Raw genomic sequence first — 20,481 nt, 5'->3', positions numbered from 1 at the left:
ACCAATAACACCAAGGGCGGTCTGGCGGCGGCCTCACATAGCGTCAATTGTGCAGTGGTTTTGTCTGCGTCTGCGTTTGTGTCGTCGTGTGGCATGTGGGGGAGGTGTGTCGAAGGCTGGGGGAGCTGGTGCTGGATTGGCTGACGGAGCTGGGTCTGCTGCGTCTTGTGGGCCCAAACACCACAGCCCTGAACCGAGCTGTGTCCTAAGAGGAAACGCCGAGGGCGGTCTGATAGGACACGGAAGCGGGGCAGGCTAAGCTAACTGCTAGCTCATGCAGACCGGCAGTTCCAACAGTCATCCTGGCTGGCGTTCGTTCTCTTGGAAAGTGATTTTTTATTTTTTAATTGTGCTGGAAATTTACTGAATGGACTGTGTTTTTTTGCTTGGTTCTCTCTGGTTTTGTATGTTTTTGATGGTGTCGTTTTTGGGAGGCGTTGGATATGTGTTTTTGTCTTTTGTGTTGCACTGCTTTGAGCTGGGGGAAACGACATTTCGTCTCGTTTGTGTACTTGAGTATATGAATGAGATGACAATAAATTGCTCCCGATTCCTGAAACAGGAACCCCCATGTTGCCCCCCCCCAACCATGCAAAAGCTTCCTACGGCCATGCTCACAGTACAACAGCAGACACTAGATTACCGTTTCAGTCAGCTGAATCCTGTAATATAGTGCCGTCTGTTTCATTACATGGTGTTTTTACTAAGTGTACACATGCCTATTAGACAGTCGTCTGGAAAACAACAAAACTGCAACAAAAAAACTCAGCTTCGTTTAAAGTGATCGACCGCCTCTAGTGATCTTAACAGCCTAGACACATGTGATGTTTCCACTGTTATTATTAGATCTTAAAGATTACAGGCAGTTTCTAGTGGTCGGAGATGTAGCAGCAGAGGCGTAGTCTACTGTTACACCTCGAGGGAAGAGCTTCAGCCCAGTCCTTAAAATGGAAAATGGGGACAATGCTGCTGGAAGCACAGTGTGATAAACCCTGAGGACATATGCTACATGTATTATTACTACATTAATAAAGAATAGTCAAATGTATGCCACGCTAAGCTGTTTGAACGGGGGGGGGGTGTTCAGCACACAACTGAGTGTGAATTAGAAATAAGATGCCCACCAACTAGAAATGTTGATCACTAGCCAGAGAAAAGAACACCAGCTGTCATCATTCTGAGGACTTTTACGGGATTTGAGATCAGGTCATACCATTTTTTTGTCATATTTTGAAATACTCATCAGTGTTTTTAATTGGATGTATGTTCACACAGACAGGATGCATTTTTTTTGTCATATTTTGAAATACTCATCAGTGTTTTTAATTGGATGTATGTTCACACAGACAGGATGAAGTATTCTTAATGTACACTTCCACAGAGACCTCGGCAGGGAGAGGACGCTGCCACTGCCACAGTTCACAACAGCAGGACTTGACTATATATAGCTATTACCAGGGGGGATGGGGAGCATGGGCACGCACGTGTATGTGTGTGTGTGTGTGTGTGTGTGTGAGTGCATTTATTCACATATGTACACGTGTGTCTTTTACCCAACACTGAGGAATAGCTTTCATGTACGCTTAACGATGACAGTGTGTGACAGATTCAGATGATGTCGAGCTAAGCTTGTGTGTGTGTCTGTATGTATATTCTTAAAAAGCCCCTTTATTTCGTCATTGTATTATCACAACGAATTGTGTTCTTACAGCGAATGTGTTGTCTGCATTTAACACATCCTATCATATAGGAGCAGTGGGCAGCGGCAGCGCCCGGGGACCAACTCCAGTTCTTCTTTCCACTGCCTTGCTCAGGGGCACAGGCAGGAGTATTAACCCTAACATGCATGTATTTTTGATGGTGGGAGGAAACCGGAGCACCTGGAGGAAACCCACACAGACACGGGGAGAACATGCAAACTCCACACACAAAGGACCCGGGACGGCCTGGGGTTCGAACCCAGGACCTTCTTGCTGCGAGGCAACAGTGCTAACCACTGTGTCACCCCCTTTTTTTCCTGTGTGTTTCATTAATCAGGAGATGGATGTCACAGTGTGGAGGGGCACAGGCAAAACCAGGTGGGCCTAGCCCGTCCAAGACCAATCATAATAGGTTCTGAAACCAAAATAGGCCATTGCAACTATACTTGCCTGAATGCACCACAGTTTCATCATACAAGGCTCAGACATCATCAGAGGTAATGTTACAGGCACCAAGACAGACATTAACAGCATCCCATTGCCTGGTGGACACACACACACGCGCACACACACAGTACACATGTTTGTGTGTGTGACTGACTCACGTGACGAGCAGCGAGGTGGCGAACAGCAGTGTACCCAGAAGACCGCGTTGGCAATCGGCATTTTTCCGCTGGCGCTGGTGCATCTCGCCACCGCAGTTATCGCAGCATCGGCACATGCAGAAGAAGAGGCCAACAACAGGCAGAAGGACGGCGAACAGCAGCCCCAACACTGCACACACCACGAAACCAATCTCATAGTATATGGCCTGGAGAGAGAGAGACGGAGTGAGAGAGACAAGAGACAGAGGGGTGATACAGGTGAACAGAGAAGTGAGGATGAAAGCGGACAAGAAGAGCCAGGGTTGAAGGATGACGAAGAGGAGAAAAGATGTCAGCGGGGAGAGGGGGATTAAAACATGTGAGATAAAGGAGGGATGAGATAAAGAGAGACGGAGGACCAGAGCAGGAGATGAGAGAGAGAGATGAAAAGAAAGGATAGATTAATGACAGCACACAGGGGGAAAGAGAGAATGAAAGAGAGGGAGGGAGAGGAAAAAATGAGCTCCAAAACTAGATATAACTGAAATAACATTTAACTAAAAGAAATATTCTCTCTCTCTGTGTGTGCATAAGGATAAAACACATTAATTTATCACAGGACTAGTCAGTCCTATCCACCCTCCGTGTAATTCTTTTAAACAGTATAAGCATCCAACAGTCACGTCCATGCTGAATGGGAAGGCGAGCGTCAAAATCTCCGGGATTGCATAGAAAACGTGATTTAAGAAGGCACAGTTTGTTTCAGCATCGTAAAAACTGCAGCTGGCAACGGAAGGGAGGCAACACAAAGAGAGGGAATGATGGCAGAGTGGTCCTACGAGCCAGCGCCATCCGGCTGCTGGTGCACGGGGGAAAAGCACACGAAAACAGTATTTCTGATGTAAAACCAAACTTAATGAGGGTGAGAGACGCTGCTTAACTCTCCCTCCGATCAACATATTTAATATCCAGGCATAGGCATTGTCCTTCTTTAGCTTGCTTCTTTTTTTTGGCGTGGAATTTTTCCCCCCTTTGCTCTCCAATTGTACTTGGCCAATTACTCCACTCTCCCAAGCGATCCCGGTCTCGGCGCCACCCCTTCTGCTGATCAAGGGAGGGCTGCAGACTACCACATGCCTCCTCCCATACATGTGGAGTCACCAGCCGCTTCTTTTCACCTGACAGTGAGGAGTTTCACCAGGGGGACGTAGCGCGTGGGGGGGATCATGCTATTACCTCCCAGTTCCTCCTCCCCCCCGAACAGGCACCCCGACCGACCAGAGGAGGGGCTAGTGCAGCGACCGGGACAAATACCCACATCCGGCTTCCCACCTGCAGACATGGCCAAATGTGTCTGTAGGGATGCCCGACCAAGCTGGAGGTAACATGGGAATTCGAACTGGCGATCCCGTGTTGGTAGACAACAGAATAGGCTGCTACACCACCCGGATGTCCCTAATCTTGCTTTTTTTGAAAGAAATTCATCAATAAATTGAGATAACTGTTTCCAATAGACCCTTTTATGACCTACGTCACGCATAGTATGCATGCGCATTTTGGCAGCAAAGAGGCAATCACCTGATCACTGTTTACCAACTGTAAAAGGGTCTATGCTGTTTCACTTGTTTAAAGAATTTTCCAATTTCTTGTACGGGGTACATAGAGACGACATTTCCTTTCACATGGTTCTTCAACTGAGCTGAACAAGTGAAATTATCTCATCATGATGACAAAACAATGAAAAATGTATCGTTGTGTCGGAGGTGTGTCGAGGGTGTCTGGCTGGCTGGGGGAGCTGGCGCTGGATCGGCTGAGAGAGCTTGGTCTGCTTCGTCCAGTGGGCCTGGGGACCACGGCCGTTGCCTGGAGCTTCACCCGAGGAGGAAACATCAAGGGCGGTCTGACAGGACGCGGAAGCGGGGGGGGGGGGGGGGCTAAGCTAACTACGAACCCATGCAGACCGGCGGTTCCTACAGTCATCCTGGCTGGTGTTCGTTCCCTTGGACGGTGTTTATTTGTTTAGTTTGGATGAGTTAGTTTGGGTATGTGTGTTCTTGTAGTTTTTGGATGTGTTTTTGTCTTTGTATTGTACTGCTGTGGGCAATGACATTTCATTTCATTTCATGTACGCAAGTGCATGAAGTGAAATGATAAACAGTGTGCCTGACTCCTGATACTGTCGACAAGCTAGCTAGCTAACTGATAATGAAGGCTATCTAGCAGAGGCACATATTAGCACACTGAGGAAAACTGTTGCACACACACACAACAGAAAACGTAAAGAACCGCCGCAATGGTTCAAAATACTGTAAATTTCTTTTTAATTGGTCAGTCTTTAACAGAGGTGATGTTTCTTTAGTTAGATTTCTGAATTTTCCACAACTTTCACAAAATTATAATTTTCCATAACTTTTCTAGGTCCTGAAAATTGCATTTTCAAATTTGCTGACTTTTCCAGATCTTTAATGACCGTATGAACCCTGTATTAATCAATCACAGAAGTCTTAATAAACCAATGCTTTGGCCAGACAGGAGAAATACTGAAGGCGACATGATTCCCACTCTTTCTGAGACAATTTTATTTTCCACTGGTGGCAGGTTCTCCGCAACGCTCATCTCCCCCTATCCAAACTGCGCTCTCTGGGCTTTGGCAATTGGTGAATCCAAGAAGGGGGGGGTAATTGCCACACCGTATGTAATTTGTCTTGACCATGTTCAGCAGTTCTCACCGCTCCTGAATGGAGGGGGCTGCTCTCCTGGCCGGCCCCCTAATCTGCCAAAGAAATCAGCAGCTCCGCCTCCACCAGAGGACCAACTGCTTCTACTATTTAACACACGGGGTGGCAAAAATAAGGCTTCTGAACTCGTGGAGAGAGAAGAGGTATTCTTATTCATTTTTAAAATCTCTAGGCTAAGGCTAACTTTGTATATATATAGTGGATCGTGTGTGTGTGTGTGTGTGTTTTATGAGGGTGGTGAGAAAGAGTGATAGTGAGACAGATATATATATATATATATATATATATTAGATAGATAACTAGCGAGATAGATAGATAGCTAGATATAGAGACAGAGAGACAAATAGATAAGATAGAGACAGAAATATATATATATATGTAGAGAGAGAAATAGACAGATATAGAGAGACAGACAGACAGACAGACAGACAGACAGACAGATATAGATAGCTGGATAAATAAAAAATATAGAGAGAGACAGACAGAAAAAAAAAAAAATATATATATACACACACACACAGAGAGAGAGAGAGAAATAGATAGAGAGATAAAGAGACGGAAAGAGAAATATATAGATATAGAGATAGCTAGAAAAATAGATAGAGATAGATATATAGAGAGACAAAGATGAGAGACAGAAATAGATAGATAGATAGATAGATAGATAGATAGATAGATAGATAGATAGATAGATAGATAGATAGATAGATAGATAGATAGATGGAGAAAAAAGAGAGAGACTATATCTGTGTGTGTCTATGTGTATGTGTTCCGTGTGTGCACACATGCGATCACAGAGACACCGCGTCACCGGCGCCAGTTCCTGTGGTCATTTTTCATATCTGAACATGTGAATTGCCACTCTGCTTCTGGGCTCAAGTGTTATTGGGAAAATCTTCACTAAAAAGGTCAAAAACAATTTTTTCCACCATTGCCATTCAAAGGCCTAAAGCCACAACTATTTTTGTCTGTGTATCTAAACTGCCCTGAAGAAGAGGAAGACGGAGTCCCAGATGAGGAGGAGGAGGAGGACGGGTAGCTTAGTGGTGAGGAAAAGATGCCAAATTTGAATCCTGCTGGAATCTCCTTGACCAACGCGCCATATCCATAACCACCGACTGAGAGTAATTAACTCTTAATGACAGCATCAGTAAAACGGACTAAAAGCTAAAACCTTACAAGAACGTTAATGAATGAGACTTTTTGTCCCACCGTGTTTACTAATGGGAGTGGAGGTTTGGTTCCAGGGTGGGCAGCTGTCACTGGTTTTGCCTTTGGACAGTTCAGCAGAAAGAAAATACCACCATGGTTTGTGCAATAACCAATTATGATCCATTACGGTGATGGACAGGGTTGCAAGAATTCCCTCATAGTCTAATTTTACTCATCATATGTTTTCATGATGCCAGTTGGGTATAGCCTCTATGTGTGGTTCCTGGTACTGGGCTAGTTACATTTTTACTCAGAACCGTGGACGCATCATTTAAATCATCACTGTTTATTATTTGTGTTTTTGTTGTATATCCAAACCAACACATATATCTAAACTAAATTTTTTTTAAAAAAATCACTGCCCAGGAGAACTAACGCCAGCCAGGATGACTGTCAAAACTGCCGGTCTGCGTGGGCTAGCAGTTAGCTTAGCCTGCCCCACTCCCGCGTCCCGTCAGACCGCCCTCGGCGTTTCCTCTTCGGGCACAGCTCCAGGCAGGGCCCTGGTCCCTGGGCCCACAGGACGCAGCAGACCAAGCTCCCCCCCCCCCCAGCCGATTCAGCACCAGCTCTCACCCAGCAAAGTTAGACGCAGACGTGGACAAAGACACGGCATGGACAGTACTGGATGAGGCCGCCGCAAATGTGAATTCCCGCCGCCATCTCCCCGCACCGGAAGCGGGAGCATCATGAGTGAAAGGAGTCTAATGGCTTACCGAGAGCCTGTTTTCAGAAGACAAAGAAGGAACTGACATTCAAGCCCTTTACTCACCAAGGACGTGACGAATAAACGCCACGGAAATGAAAAACTACTCATACCGGCAGCGATACGAACTTGCAACAGAAACCCAGCTATCTGTCGCAAATTCGCGAGACAGGAGGGCAACTCCACCTTCGGGGTCGGGGGGGGGGGGTCCCCGTCCATTGCCGGTCCGACCCCCGCCGAGCGCACTTCCTCCATTGCAACCGTCTCTGGGTGTGCACGGAAGGGTTGCCTTGCTACTGTAACCGGTTATTTTCTTGCCCGGTGCGGGATTCGATACGGGGTGTGCTGCGCCACAAAGCGACACCACTAACCGCTCGGCTAAAGGGTCAGACCCGTTAGCTAGCTAGGGGCTAACGTGTCTTATTAGTAGTTTACACTACCAACTGTACTACGTCCAAAAGTACAAGTACATAAGCTACTCACTGTCTTGACAACCTAGTTGTTTTGCGACGCTCCTCCGCGCGTTGTCGAGTTCGCCGTCTTTATAATTTTGGTGTCCTTTCATACAACACCGGATGACGAGAAACACCATCAACACGTCCGCCATTGTCGTTTGGAGTCGTGACGTAGCGTCCGTTCCGCACAACGCGATTGGTTGACGCCTTCATTCGCGACGCAAAAGCTCAGAAAAATCGACGTCATTCCCAGAAAACGTTACGTTGCAGACGCACCATGACTACCACCGAGGCGCTGCAGCGTTTACAGATGCTGGACAGCGGCCATTTTGAATTCTTTGAAAAATAGTATTAAAGTTGTTAAAATGTTCATTTTGGTGTCAGTTAGTTTATTAACAGACATACTAACATATGTAAGGCATTAATATCTAAACCGATTATTTATCTTGACAGAATATAGTTTAAAAATCGCGGCGGTCAAAATGGCCGCCCCCGGTCGTTGTTTGTGACTGTTTCAATATTTATTTTCAGTTCTTTTTTACATTTCACGTTTTATAGGCCTTGTTAAGTATGTCAGATTAGCAATATGTGTTGTCCGTTTTGTTTTTCAGGTAATATTTTCACTTTTTCCATTTTGCCTTCTAAGTTCGACCAGGTCTCTCTCAAGTTTAAATTGTTTAAAAATAGCACTATAGTTATTAAAATGTTAATTTTAGTGTCAGTTAGTTTGATAACGGACACACTAACACTTGTAATGCATTAATATCTGAACTGGTTATTTATCTTGACAGAATGTAGAGTTTAAAGACCGGCCGTCATTTTGACCGCCTATGGTCGTTTTAGGTTGGAGTGAAATCCAGGTCGTTCTAGAGTTAAAAAATTAATGATTTCTGTGTTTGCTGACTGTTTAAGAGTGACTACTCAACAGAAAAAAGAGGCCAAACAGGGACGCGAAGGTTCCGAGTACAGACGCTGATGACGTCACATGAAACGACCTGATTGGACGCTGCCCGCGATATTTGCTTCTCATTTGCATGAATTTCGCCGTGCAGCATTCGCTGCGCTCCTCAAGTCCGAGATCGATCAGGAAGTCAATGCAGCCAACTCCTTATGTTGATTCTGTCAAGATGACGGATGGCATTTGAATTGACCCGGCAATGCTTTAAAAATTCAGTGAATGACGGAAATTCGGTCATGGCTAACACAACCTCTGACCACAACAGTCTTCCTCCATCTTGGACAAGAGGGGGTGGGTGTAAGACAGTCGGGTGTTGTTATCAGGGTTCAAGCCTCACTGCCAGAAAACATCCAAACTGAGGGATGCGGGCCTGATGAAGGACAATGAATCATCACCGCTTCCCTCTATAGATCAACAGTGTCACAGTGGCTTTGAGCAAGGCATTAAACCCCTGTTTTGCATGACAGTGTCACACACTGCACCCCAACCAAAGGGGGAAACGATAACCATCCTCTTTAGAGGTGAACTAGGGATCGCCGGTTCAAATACCCGTGTTGCCTCCAGCTTGGTCGGAAGTCCCTACAGACACAATTGGCCGTGTCTGTGGGTGGGAAGCCGGATGTGGGTATGTGTTCTGGTCGCTGCACTAGCGCCTCCTCTGGTTGTTTGGGGCACCTGTTCAGGGGGGAGGGGGAACTGGGCAGATTAGCATGATCCTCCCACGCGCTACGTCCCCCTGGTGAAACTCATCACTGTCAGGTGAAAAGAAGCGGCCGGCGACTCCACATGTATGGGAGGAGGCATGTGTAGTCTGCAGCCCTCCCCAGATCACCAGAGGGGAGACCGGGAGAGCTCAGAGAGTGGGGTGACTGGCCAGATGCAATTGGGGAGGAAAAAAAAAGGGGGGGGAATCAAAAAAAAGAAAAAGAAAAAAGGTGAAGATGATCAAAATCGGGTTTTTCGTCTTTATTGTACAATTTCTATTTAAAGAGTGTCGATAATTATCTCTCATAGACATCAAGCTGACAGTCTATTCTGGAACCAGGTCTCTGAGCGACTGGATGGGCAAAATAAATCAGTGGACCAGGTCAGTGACTGGGGGAATCAAAACACACACACACATACACACACACACACACACACACACACACACTCACACTCTCTCTCTCCTGATCCTCTGTGTGCTGACGCTTGCAGGATTGTGTGTGTGTGTGTGTGTGTGTGTGTGTGTGTGTGTGTGTGTGTGTGTGTGTGTGTGAGCTGAGTGGTGATTTGTGTCGGTATCAGAGGAAAACACCATCGAGTGTTTGGATGTGAATCAGCCAGGACGGTAGACGTCGATAAGCTGTTTTTCCTCATTTCTTTCAAAGCTGTTTCATTCCTGTCACGTTCAACGGTCAAAGTGAAACTCTGAAATGCATCGACATACAAATGTGAACGGTACATTAATGTAAATCCCTCTGGAACCATAACTGTGATTTACTGCTATATAAACGACTTTGACTGGAACACAACATTTTTAAAAATAATAAATTTGGGTTGCTATGTATGTCTTACTAACTCGTAATTCTAATCTTAACCCGGCAATAGACTGGACAGAGTCTTGGCTGGGTGATGGAGGAGGATGGAGGTTTGGAGTGGATGGCGGGGTTCAAATGTGAGGGCCACACAATTACTCATTGATTATTGATTCATTATTGATCCCAGTTCCCTCAGTCAGTAATATTTCCACATGTCCTCTACATTTAACGGTGAAGACCTGCTGAACAGTAGATGAACGTCGAGGTCAGATGAGAAGTCAGCAGTTAAATACTTTTCTCCTCCACATCACTGAAACCATCATTATGTTCACATGCAGCCAATACTGTGATTAGGGCCGATAATCAAATCAGGGTGACAGTTCGATGGAGGTGTCTAGTGAATATGCGCCTGCATGCACACAACCAGAACTGAAGGAACAGCGGTGAAGTTGCAGGCCTACAGACAGCAGGGTAAATCCAATGATCGACAAAACATTCAGCTGCAATAATCGCATTATGCCTGCACTGATTAAGATCTTAATTTGATTAAGATAGTTCGATTTGGTTATGTGGCAGTTACAATATTCAAATTATCGCCTTAATCTGATTGAAATTGAATTTTTAACTTGCATGTAAACACACTGCATGATCATGACTGTGATCCCCGTATCCAGCAGGATAATTTGACATTTCATGTTAAACCATTAATTGTGTGGCCCCAAAAAACAGGAGAATGAAGCATGATGGGTAAAGACAGGGAGGGGGGGGGGTCCATCGAGCAGACTTTACCTGGAGAGTCAGCACAATGTTCTCTGGCTGGGGGGGCGGATGAGAGCAGATATCAGATGGAGAAGACATGCAGAAGACAAAGGCAAGGCGGCGTCAGAGACAGAGCAAAGCCACGATCCAAAAGAACAAACATGTGGATGAACAGAAACAACAACAAAAAGCTAGGAATCAAAAGAAGTGCAGCCGACATGCACATCCATCCGTCCATGGATGGAGTCGATCGCTGTGCACGCAGAAGGGCTCATGCACCAACTGAGCACCAGTGGTGGAGGAAATACTCAGAACTTTTACTGTAAAAGTAGCAATACCACAGTGTAAAAATACTTTGTTACAAGTAAAAGTGCTGCATTCAAAATCGCACTTAAGTAAAAGTACAAAAGTATTCGCATCAAAATATACTTAAAGTAGCAAAAGTAAAAGTACTCATTATGCAGAATGGCCCATTTCAGAATCATATATCATGTCACTGGACTACAATAATTGATGCAGTAATGTGTTCATCACATTAATGTTGCAGCAAGTAAATGTGGAGCTAATTTCAATTACTTTATATACTGCTGGGTAGCTTAGCCTATGAAAATATATCATTATTAGTTGATTTATAATTTGTGTTAATAATCTAAATCTGAAAAGTAACTAGTAACTAAAGCTGTCAAATGTAGTGGAGTAAAAGTATAAAGTAGCATAAAATGGAAATACTCAAGTAAAGTACAATTACCTCAAATTGTACTTGAGTAAATGTACATAGTTACATTCCACCACTGCTGAGCACACATGCTAGCTTTTTTTTTCTTTTTTCAATTTTCTTCTTTTAACTTAGTGGATTTTGTCCTTGGTTTTACAGGATGGTTCAAAACGAACCATTTTTCAAATCACTGAAGTGCACTCTGCCAACTCGTGCACTACTTCCTGAAGCTTTGGGGAAGGTTGAGGAACATCAAAGAAAAAAAACTTTGGTAATTAAAACTGTTTGTTACAAAACCACAAATGATTTATCTAGGAGTTCACACACTGTCCTAGAGGCAGTTAGGTTTTCTTCTACTCCCCCCCCCCCTTCTTTTTTTTTTGGGGATTGTTAGCGCAAAAGACAGACTCAGCTTTCAACAAGCAATGAATTTCTTCAAAAGAGACTCAGAGGCAAATTACATGTGACGGTAATCTCAAGCTAAAATACTGCACCAAAAACAGAAATAACATCATTTTAAAATGGAGAAGACAAATCTGCAGAGTGAAACAAACATTATGACAACTGTAAATCACACACACACACACACACACACACACACACACACACACACACAGAGTTACCTTTTGGTATTCATTCTGGATGGCTCCAAACTTGTCTTTTGCCAGTTTGACAACGAGGTCTGCAAGACAAGAGAGGACAGACACAGTTTAAGCACAGGCCACACAGGGAAACGTAACCATTTTAAAAAGGTGTTTTTGAGGTGTCCGGGTGGCGTTGCGGTCTATTCCGTTGCCTACCAACATGGAGCTCGCCGGTTCGAATCCCCGTGTCACCCTCCGGCTTGGCCGGGTGTCCCTACAGACACAATTGTGGGTAACACTTTAATATGGGGAACATATTCTAAGTAACAAAAACTTAATTACTAGTGAATTAGTAATGATCAAGATGTCACTTTAGTATGGGGAACATATTCTAAGTAACAAAAACTTAATTTAGAGTAATTTAACACTATGAACACTTGAGGTTGTGTGTGTTGTTATGTAAGAACAGACCATATTCATTAAGTGTTAGTAAGGGAGAATAACTCTTCTTGTGGTACTACCACCTTATAAAGGCCATACTAAGCAAAGCATATTGACATGGTACTACTAATAAGCAATACTTCTGAGGTTATAGAGGGAAAACTCATAATTAATGGCTTACTGGTTGTATAATAAGGCCATGCAGAATAAGGCATTAATGAGTACGTAATAATGACCAATTAAGAGCCAATATGTTGCTAATTTGCATGCTAATAAGCACCTAATTAATGGTGACTATGTTCCCCATACTAAAGTGTTACCCAATTGTGTATCTGCGGGTGGGAAGCCGGATGTGGGTATGTGTCCTGGTCGCTGCACTAGCGCCTCCTCTGGTCGGTCGGGGAGCCTGTTCAGAGGGGTTGGGGACTGGGGGGGGATAGCGTGATCCCCCACGCATTACGTCCCCCTGGTGAAACTCCTCACTGTCAGGGGAAAAGAAGCGGCTGGTGACTCCACATGCATCAGTGGAGGCATGTGGTAGTCTGCAGCCCTCCCCGGATCGGCAGAGGGGGTGGAGCAGCGATGGGGACGGCTCGGAAGAGTGGGGTAATTGGCCAAGTACAATTGGGGAGAAAAAAAGGGGGAAAATGCCAAAAAGGTGTTTTAGTCCTAACATCTTCTAACGAGCAGAACTTTTAACGCGGGACGCTCCAGCTGATCCTGACAGTGTTGGCGTCGTGCTCCGTCCATCCAGATGTTCACGAGTTAATGAGAACTAATGAGTCACATAAATCTCTTAAAACTGGACAATTTTGTCTAACAGCTTCGAAGGACTCGGTCATGGGCGTTATCTCAGACACCGGCACCGCGTCTCCTCCTCACCCTCCTAATTACACTGTGACGTGCCTCGTGTCGGCCGTAATGCCCCTCTTAACGGTGCTTACGTCCTCATGACTACTTTTGCACAAGTGTTTTTCTTACCCTTCCCCCTTAAGAGGCTAATTACCTCTTGACAGGCTGTCCTTGTGAATAGCAACTTTGCTCTTTGGTAAACATGAATAAGAGGAGCAGGAAAATGAGCCACTCTGCCAACACCTGACTGTCTAGGCCTGTACTGTCATTCTATTTACCCTGTCGATGATGACAATGCAGCTTAAGTAAAATAAACATTGAGACGTCATCACATCTCATCTCTTCTTCAGCCGCTTCTCCGGGGTCGGGTCGTGATGGCAGCAAGCTAAGTGGGGCACTCCAGACATCCCTCTCCCCAGCAACACTGTCCAGCTCCTCCTGGGGGACCCCAAGACGTTCCCAGGCTAGATTGGACATGTAGTCCCTCCAGCGAGTTCTGGGTCTACCTCCCAGTTGGACGTGCCCAGAAAACCTCCAAAGGAAGGCGCCCAGGAGGCATCCTGATCAGATGCCCGAACCACCTCAACTGGCTCCTTTCGACACGAAGGAGCAGCGGCTCTACTCCGAGCTCCTCACCCTATCTCTAAGGCTGAGCCCAGACACCCTACGGAGGAAATTCATTTCAGCCGCTTGTATCCACGATCTCACCCTTTCGGTCACTACCCGAAGCTGATGACCAGAGGTGAGGGTTGGAACAAAAATGGACTGGTAAACTGAGAGCTTTGCCATCAGCTCAGCTCCCTCTTCACCACAACTGTCCGGTACAACGTCCGCCCTGCTGCTGGCGCTGGATTGAGACCCAAAACAGGATAAAATACCTTGATAAGACTGGGGTGTGTAAAAGGATTTTTTTAACCATGGTCACAGAGAATACCGCTCTCTGATTGGCTGGAGGGTATGAGTTAAAACAGTATAAAATATACACATAATTCAGTGTAAGTTTAATCACTGTTCTAGATTCATGCACCGGGATGCAAAATCTCTATGTAACCATAGCAACACACTGTTCTATGTAACCAAAGCAACACACTAAATCAGTAGCGAGACCAGTGAGCATTCAAAGTTAGCTTCGCGACTAGCTTTTGCTTCATAGCCTTTTAATTCTGAGTCCGAAATATTCAACAGAAAATCTATTTTTTGATCTTTGGTAAGTGACGGTGGTACAAGCGGGATAATCCAGCCCAAGATACACGATAAAAGATTTTAACACACTCCTTGTCATGGATTATCCCTTACATGGATCACTGCAAAAATGGTATCTCTGAACAACTGAGTTTTAAAGTCACAAGAACAACTTAGCATCTTGTTTCAAGAAACATTTACTCATCAAGAACTGACTATGTAAGACTGATTAATAATCATGATTAAGAATATCTTCCATCCTTCCATTACCCACACCACTTATCCTGCTCTCAGGGTCGCGGGGATGCTGGAGCCTATCCCAGTTGTCCTTGGGCGGCAGGCAGGGAGACACCCTGGACAGGCCACCAGGCCATCACAGGGCCCACACACACACACACACACACACACACACACACACACACACACACACACACACACACACACACACACACACACACATTCATACCTAGGGACAATTTAGTACGGGTGATTCACCTGACCTACATGTCTTTGGACTGTGGGAGGAAACCCACACAAAGGACAACCCGGGACGACCCCCAACGCTGGACTACCCCGGAGCTCGAACCCAGGACCTTCTTGCTGTGAGTCAACAGCGCTAACCACTGCACCACCATGATGCCCATCTTCAGTTATCTAATTTAGTGATTTCATCTTAAAAAGAGCTTTTTAGAAGTAAAATAAAGTTTTTTTTGAGAACTGTTTTAAGTGATTTTAAAATCTAATAACTGCCAGATTAAATTTAAGTAATGCTTCCATTAGGTAGAAGATCTTAAAATCGATGCAATTTAACTTGTTTAAAGATTTCAGGTCTTTCAGGTAAACAAGTGTTTTTATCTTGTTTCTTGTTGAAATATCTCAGTGCAACGGCAGATCACTGTTCTTGTTCTGGGGAGTTTTTCATTTGAATACACAAAATCTACCGTCTCAGTTCTACCATGGTATTTTTGCTGTTCACCAACCACATCAACCCAAGCCACCTTTAGATTTTATATCATACTGGATACTTCGTTTGAGAATACTCAATATATCTTATCTTCATATCAGTTATTAATAGTATGAACAATATTTCTGGCTAATACTTGTTTAAAATGGGTCATTTTGACCCAAGGCCTGGACGTCTTTCTAGAGAAACTCGGCTGACAAACGCACACATTAGTTTCACACCGACTCGACTCTTTTCAGCCCAACGTGCGGACAAAGTAGAAATCGCTGAAACCGGTAAGCCGACCACCTCCCTGGACACCGCTCATCACTTCTCCTTCGCCCTGTCAGTGTAGCGTGAAGGAATCAAAACCCAGCTTCCGCGAGGACATGATGAAACAAAAGAGATGAAAGGAAACTCCATTTCGCAGCCAATCTGACGCCGTACATGGAGATTTCGTTTCGGTTTCCTGGCACGTTGCACCTGCAGCGGTGCTGATGAGAAGACGGATGATGACACGCCTCTCCAAGACGAGATGATCCCAAAATAAGCTGCAAGACACATGGGGGGGGGGGTCTCCTCTTCCTGCGGTTGTTATGTCATTTCATAACAATGAAAGTGCATCTTACCATAGGGAATCATTGACAGGCCTTGTTTTTTTTTTAAATATAAACCTTCAGTATATGAGCTCAGCGATCTATTATTAGTTATTCAAAGGAAAGCGTCATGCAGACATCTTGGCTGCTGGGAAGGAGAACCTCCGATACCATGTGTTTTTAAATGGAGGACCAGTTTATTTTTGGTTCTCTAATGATCAGTCAGTGTTTCTGAAAGCTCAGCGGTATACGGACACTGGAGTGTCTCCAACCACGGTAAAGATGACTGGTAGTTTTACGGAGCCTGACTCCATCATACACATGAAGAAAACAATGAATTTAGGGGGTAACACAAGTCCCGGATTTCAGATTTAACTTTTATTTCCAAATCTATTACCCCATTGTCTACTCTGTCCACTCAGCACCTTCTGTCCACCTATCTGCTCTGGGAGAGGATTCCTTCCTCTCATGCATCCCTGAAGTTTCTCACATTTGTTTCCTGAGAACTCTTCCTCACCTGAATCGAGGGTCAAATGGTCCATTTGCCATGTACAGCCGTGTGTATGCAGGAACCAACCCAACACCACACCATCTTATTTCTCTGATCAACACACCTTCAACCAGACAGCGGGACTAACCAGTCTTCCCATCACTTTCATTTTCACCTCCAAATACCTGGTTTAGATAATTGGGTTGAACTGGACTTGATCAAACTTGTCTGACGCTCCTGTTCAGGTGTCCCATAAGACACTGCTGTAAATCTGAGTCCAGCGGTGGTCCATGTCCAACATCTACTTAATGAAGCCGGTGAGTAAGGTGCCATCATAACTGGTATGTATGATGGAAAAACTATGAAATTAAGACCCGGGTTGCAGCTGAACTGGGGCAGTTTGGGGGTCAAAGTGCTTTGTGCAACAGCACCATAATAGAAGCCTTTGAGTAATGACTCCAGCTTTGACACTTAGTTTTATTAGTTAGATTTACCTGCTGGTCTAGGCCAGGTCTCTTACCTCATTTTGAAGAAGTACTAAAAGAAAGAATTTACTGATTCAGCTACACTAACCGTTTAACCTTAACACGTCCATCCATTCCATCCATTATCCCAACTGCTTATCCTGCTCTCAGGATGCTGGGGCCTATCCCAGCAGTCACTGGGCGGCAGGCGGGGAGACACCCTGGACAGGCCGCTAAGCGCCTTAATACAGCACCTTTCTCAATTTAGGCCTACTACAAATTTAGACAAAACGGCAACAGAGAAAGGATCTAGCCAAATACTGTATAAAGTATTCCTCAACATTTACATGATTTTACAACCTGCCATGGCTACCATTCTTTAGCTTAGCCTACTTCTTAAGCACGGCGGCAAGTCTAAGCTTAAGTTTAAGCTTCAGCACGACGGCAAGGTACACCGAATACACACAGTAAATAAGTAGTACATAGGAAAAGATAGAGACAGGTGTATAAAAACAGCTCAGGCATCAACACGTCTTAATACGTATTTCACATGACCCACAAACCAACAAGACTTGAATCAACGATGAGTCAACACAAACATCCACAAGGAAACCATCAGCGAGGACATATTGTTGGTTCGCTTTTATTTGGGGTCGGCTTGCTCATCCTGCCCTTCCTGTAGGGGCCAGTGTAGGTTTGGAGGATCAGGTGTCAAAAGACCCATGGCTTTGGAAAAGAAAAGAAAAAGTCGACTATTAAGGTCAAGCCTGAGCTGAACCGTCGTGTTCTCCTGTTACAACAGCTCCTGTGTGTGTGTGTGTTTGTTTGGTTTTCTTTTTTCTAAATCCCCCGAGTTCCCTTTTCACAGAGGAACGGTAACAATAACTCTGACACAGAAGACGCCAAAGGACGTGTATGGGGTGCACATGATTAGGATTATAGGTCAAAACACTGTTTTAACACATGAGCCGTGTCGACCTCAATGAAAAGGAAAGACGTCAGTGTTTCTGAGAATGACAGCCAAAAATGAACAGAAGGGTAAGAATCTAACCGGTTCAGCCCATGTGTCTGTCAACACACATCTGTCAAAGACTCCAAAGTCCTACACAGTCGACTTTGGATGGATGCATCAGTTTAACTGTGGAAGGCTTGATTATCAGGTTGTATGGCAAAGCAAACCCAGTTAGCATCACAGCACTGCGGTGGACGTCTGCAGCTACAAACCTTGGATGCAAAACGTATTAAACGTTGTGCTGTAAAATAGGGGTGCCTGACATATCGGTCAGATTATAAGTAACAGCCAATGACTGCAGCAAAACGTGACATTGGTATCGGGACAAAATTATGCCCGATCAGGTAGCATAGCGGTCTATTCCGTTGCCTGCCAACATGGAGATCGCCGGTTCGGATCCCCATGTTACCGCCGGCTTGGTTGGGCGTCCCTACAGAGGGTGGGAAGCCGGATGTGGGTATGTGTCCTGGTCGCTGCACTAGCACCTCCTCTGGTCGGTTGGGGCGCCTGTTCAGGGGGGAGGGGGAACTGGGGGGAATAGCGTGATCCTCCCACACGCTATTCCCCCTGGTGAAACTCCTCACTATCAGGTGAAAAAAAGCAGCAGGTGACTCCACATGTATCAGAGGAGGCATGTGGTAGTCTGAGCCCTCCCTGGAGCGGCAGAGGGGGTGGAGCAGCGACCGGGACGGCTCGGGAGAGTCGGGTAGTTGGCCAAGTGTAATTGGGGACAAAAAGGGGAAATTCAAAAAAAAAATCAGTACAGTAATTGTAGTTCTTCTGGTTTGCAAAATATGGTCGTAAATAAGATCATAAAAAGATATATTTACAGAATATATCGAATATTTACTGCGGCTGAAACAAATTATACTGAATTTAGGTGGTTTATTCAAAAAAAAAAGGAAATAAATGTTGATTTATTTAGGATATTTTACTAACTACTGTAGAAACGTGTTTGGGGGTTATGTTCAGAAATGTTACATTCCAACAATTTTCTGGTGACCCAGACAGCATCCGAATGTGGGCCACTTCAGGCAATGATGTGGTACTGATGGCCTTCTTCTGGCCCTGACAAAATGGATGTGACCCTGAAGTGGCCCGTGTGGTAAATGGTGAATATGGCCCAAATATCACAAAACAAATATGAGCCACCTTTGGCAAATATGTGGCACATGCCGCATTGCTATGGCTTGGTTCTGGCCCAGATCTGTCAAACAGGAGTGGACTACCCAAGTGCCATCATTCCACGCGGTATGTGGGCCGGATGAAGTGTTGGGTGTGGGACGGGTCCGGGCCACAGCAATTTCCTATCTGGGGAGACTTGAAAGATTCTTCGTAATAACTAACTAAAGATCATACACATTCACTGAATGAAGATTATGAATATTAAATGTCAATTTCTCACTAGAAATTTTATCAAAAACATTTTAATGCCGAAAATATTTTAAAATATTGCATTTTCCACTCAGAATAAAAGGAATGTCAGCCATTTTCCCCCCAGCTACTCTGTAGAGAAACTAGGCCGTCAAGGTCTTCAGGTGTAATAGTCACTTGAATATAATGGTGTGTTGTTGTTAAAGATGATGTGTTTACCCAATATGTTATATTTATTATTATCACAACATGCTACACCTTTTTTTTTTGTCACCAAGTCTGAGTGGGCATGATGATGTTTACTGACATTTACTGAATGTTACTGACATTGTCATAGTATTAAAATGTCACTAGTTAAAGATATTATTGAGTGTGTGGTGAAACCTCTGGCATATATATGCAATCAAACTGGCGTTTTTCCATGTAAAATGAAAACAGCTAAAGTCATACCCATATACAAGGCTGGAGATAGACACACTCAAAATTACAGACCTGTTTCTTTGCTTTCACAATTCTCTAAAATACTGGAAAAAATATTCTATTCAAGGTTGGATGACTTTATCACAAAACATAATGTACTGTGTGAACAACAGTATGGATTTAGAACCAATAGGACTACATCATCTGCACTCATTGATTTCAATAAGTGAGTTTAAACAACTCTTTGAAAAGAACATATTGAACAGATGTAGGATGGACGAACAAAGAGGTGGACTGGAATAACATGACATGATACATGACATGTAAGGTGCCTTGTTTGACTTGTGCAGTTTTGTTTATTTTGATTTCTATGCATTGGTCTTTCTTTTCTTTGTTTCACTTTTGTTTTGTCTTGAAAGTTTTGATTTGATTTGATTTGTTTGATAAATTATAAGAAAGGTGTAGGACCAGAAAAGTTCTTTACTTCATCCTACGCTCTTTTCCAACATGGACCAGTTATTACTTGTGTTGTTACGGAGACTTTGCAAAATATGTTCACTATTATTTCCATTTGCTCTTGAATTCCTGCCTATATATTTTATTTTGTTATTTTAACATGTTCGAAATAAAATTAATAATAATAACAATAATAATGTTTCATGTTGTCTTTCAAGTGACTAGATTACTCAGTGGTTGGTCCCCCCCCGCCGTTTTTCCAGCCCAATTGTACCCGGCCAAATACCCCACTCTTCCAAGCCGTCCCGGTCTCTGCTCCA

General features: G+C 44.3%; 1 protein-coding gene across 1 annotated transcript in view; it reads right to left on the bottom strand.

Moving 5' to 3' along the window:
- Positions 1–20,481, bottom strand: part of prom1a (prominin 1a) — a 153,086-nt gene that overhangs the window by 90,391 nt on the left and 42,214 nt on the right. The window contains exons 2-3 of the mRNA XM_056281410.1: positions 11,971–12,029; positions 2,306–2,511 (exon numbers count right to left, since the gene is read on the bottom strand). Coding sequence (XP_056137385.1) covers positions 2,306–2,511; positions 11,971–12,029 — 265 coding nt within the window. The remainder of the gene's footprint in view (positions 1–2,305; positions 2,512–11,970; positions 12,030–20,481) is intronic.

The sequence above is a fragment of the Lampris incognitus genome, chromosome 1 (assembly GCF_029633865.1).
Source record: "Lampris incognitus isolate fLamInc1 chromosome 1, fLamInc1.hap2, whole genome shotgun sequence".
Classification (NCBI taxonomy): Eukaryota; Metazoa; Chordata; class Actinopteri; order Lampriformes; family Lampridae; genus Lampris; species Lampris incognitus.
This window is presented reverse-complemented; position numbering and strand designations above follow the sequence as displayed.